We start from the raw sequence: 3062 nt of genomic DNA, 5'->3' as shown, positions 1-3062 counted from the left end.
AGCAACTTCTTACTTGACACATCCCCAAAAGCAAGGGAATCAAGAGCAAAAATAAATGATTGGGACCTCATCAAGATTAAAAGCTTCTGCACAGCCAAGGAAACAACCCAGAAAATTAATAGGCAACCAACGGAATGGAATGGGAAAAGATAGTTGCAAATGACATATCAGATAAAGGGCTAGTATCCAAAATCTATAAGGAACTCACCAAACTCCACACCCAAAAAACAACCAGTGAAGAAATGGGCAGAAGATATGAACAGACACTTCTCCAAAGAGGACATCCAGATGGCCAACAGACACATGAAACGATGCTCAGCATCCCTCCTCATCAGGGAAATACAAATCAAAACCACACTGAGATACCACCTCACGCCAGTCAGAGTGGCTAAAATGAGCAAATCAGAGAACTCTAGATGCTGGCGAGGATGTGGAGAAACGGGCACCCTCCTACACTGTTGGTGGGAATGTAAACTGGTGCAGCCCCTCTGGAAAACAGTGTGGAGGTTCCTCAAAAAACTAACAATAGAACTCCCCTACGCCCCAGCAATAGCACTGCTAGGAATTTACCCAAGGGATACAGGAATGCTGATGCATAGGGGCACATGTACCCCAATGTTCATAGCAGCACTCTCAACAGTAGCCAAAACATGGAAAGGGCCTAAGTGTCCATCAACGGACGAATGGATCAAGAAGATGTGGTTTATCTATACCATGGAATACTCCATGGCAATGAGAAAGAATGAAATCTGGCCATGTGTAGCCACATGGATGGACTTTGAGGGTGTTATGCTGAGCGAAATAAATCAGGCAGAGAAGGACAGACACCATATGTTTGCACGTATAGGAGGATTAGGAGGAACTTAACGGAGGACCATGGGGGAGAAGAAGGGGAAAAATAGTGGGGGAGAGGGAGGGAGGCAAACCGTAAGAGACTCCTGAATGCCGAGAACTGAGGGCAGATAGGGATGGGGGGGAGGGGAAGGGGGTGACAGGCATGGAGGAGGCACTTGTGGGGATGCGCACTGGGAGTTATATGGAAACCAACTTGACAATAAACTATTTTAAAAAATAATAATAATAAAAAGAAAAGAAAAGCCAGATGAAAGTTCTGTCCTACAAGCCAGGAGAAAAAAGGGTCCCACTGAGAACGAGGGATGAACTATTTCAGGAGTTGGCAGCCACCTAGTTTTGTAAATAAAGTTTTATTGGAACACAACATGGCCCATTAATTTACATCTCATCTGTGGCTGCCTTAGCTCTAGGAGTGGAGCTCTAGAAGGCAGAGTGGAACAGCTACAGCACAGATTTTATGGCCCATAAAGCCTAAAATATTTACACCTAGCCCCTTACAGTCAAAGTCTGCCAGTCCCTGATGCCAACAATAGTCAAAAAAGACTTAGAACAGGGGCGCCTGGGTGGTTCAGTCGGTTGAGCGTCTGACTCTTGATTTTGGTTCAGGTCATGATCTCACAGTTCATGGGATCAACCCCCGTGACGGTGCAGAGACTGCGTGGAATTCTGTCTCCCTCCCTCTCTGCCCCTCCCCTGCACATGCTCTGTCTCTGTCAAAAATAAACATTAAAAAATTTTTTTAAAAAGACAGTAACTGGGCATTGCATTTGGTGATGTGGAGACGACTGGTAACTTGCTTAAAAGCAGCTTCCGCGGGACAGCTGGGACCCAGTGCCTGTACTGGTGAGCTGGCTCTCAGATCTGTGAGACACAGATGACACACACAAAGAAAACTACCTGTCAGCGTTTTTAAGGAGCCACACAAAGAAGTGAGAAAAAGACAGCCTTTCAAACCGCACCTGTGCTCCCTTCACAACCTGGCTCAAGATCACCTCCTTGGGAAAGATCCCCTCCCCTTCGCCTAGGCAGCCAGGAGCCGAGGTCTCCTCCAGTCAGCTGTCGCCTGCACTGAGAGCCCGGTTTGCCTCCAGGACTGCCCACCAACAGGCTGTGAGCTCCTGGAGAGCAGGGACTGCGGCTGAGCCGTGTGTTTCTCGCACAGCTCGGACACCAGACACACCAGGTGCAGCACAAGCCGCTGTCTGCCTGCCCCACGGAGCACCCCTGGGCTCCATCAGGGCCCCGGCGAGGGGCTGAGTCTTCCCCAACGCGGAATGGGATGAAGAGGAGGCAGGGAGGCAGGCGCTGGGCCCCCCCCTGCAGCCCACCCCTCACCAGAATGTGAGGAATGGGAACCAGCTCCCAGGACAGGCCTCTTAAACTGAAAACTTGTAAAAGAAAATAAACGCTACTAAGTCCTGAAAAGCGGGACCGCACTTCCGAGAGGAGGGAGGAAATGCCCACTCACCCGAGACGCGGCTTTCAGCTCGGGTCCTGTCCCCGCGGCCTCCTGCTTCGGCCTCCTGTCCTGGAGAAGCGCCGGGCCCCTGGAACGCAGAGCTGGGGGAAGAGAAGGGGGGAGCTGGAGACCGAGTCTACACCGCGCCCCTGACCACCGGCGTGGGAACGGTCCCTTCCTGCGGAGTCTTAAACCAGAGCCATCCGTCAATCGGAAAGGGCTTCAACAGGTGCAGAATCGAATGCTCGGGCACGAACAGGGCTGGACTCATCCGTAAGGGGGTGACCTGCATCCTGCTACTACTCTCCCCGGGGGCTGCCACGGAGCGGAGCGGAGTTCCTCTCTCTGGGGGCATGACTTCTGGAGGTGTCGGGCCAGCCTGACCCGGGGCACGTCCTTCCCTGCACCGCTGCCTGATGCTCGGACTCAGGGTAAACTTCCGAACGTGTCGGTTCCTCCGACCTGCCAGCCTCAGAGCCTGGGGACACCACTCACCAGCAGTCGGGCCCCAGAAGCCCCTGGCCCCACGACCTCGCCCTCCCGCCCTCTGAGAGATCGCTAGTCCCCGTCCACCAGGCCCGACCACCTGTCACCCTCACCTCGGCTCTCAGGCCCCGTGGTCACCGCTCCTCGCTGGCCCTTGGATGGGAGCCCATTCCTCCCGCGCGGCCTTCCCCGGGCGGGGCGGCCGGAGGCGGCCGGGGTCCCCGCAGTCCGGCCCCGGCCCGTCCCGGGCTTTGTGCGGGGG

The 3062-nt window shown here is 54.0% G+C and overlaps 1 protein-coding gene across 1 annotated transcript in view; it reads right to left on the bottom strand.

Annotated features, from left to right (window-relative positions):
* ZFP28 (ZFP28 zinc finger protein) overlaps positions 1–3058 on the bottom strand; it is a gene marked incomplete at its 5' end in the record, with an annotated part of 18971 nt that extends 15913 nt beyond the window's left edge. Inside the window, 2 exons of the mRNA XM_077756948.1 lie at positions 2324–2415; positions 2914–3058. Of these exons, the coding sequence (XP_077613074.1) occupies positions 2324–2415; positions 2914–3058 (237 nt within the window). The remainder of the gene's footprint in view (positions 1–2323; positions 2416–2913) is intronic.
* Between the last annotated feature and the right edge of the window lie 4 nt (positions 3059–3062).

The sequence above is a fragment of the Crocuta crocuta genome, unplaced genomic scaffold (genome assembly GCF_008692635.1).
Source record: "Crocuta crocuta isolate KB4526 unplaced genomic scaffold, BGI_CrCroc_1.0 scaffold142, whole genome shotgun sequence".
In the NCBI taxonomy this organism is placed as follows: Eukaryota; Metazoa; Chordata; class Mammalia; order Carnivora; family Hyaenidae; genus Crocuta; species Crocuta crocuta.
Note: the sequence above shows the minus strand (reverse complement) of the source record. Positions and strands in the feature narration are given on the sequence as shown.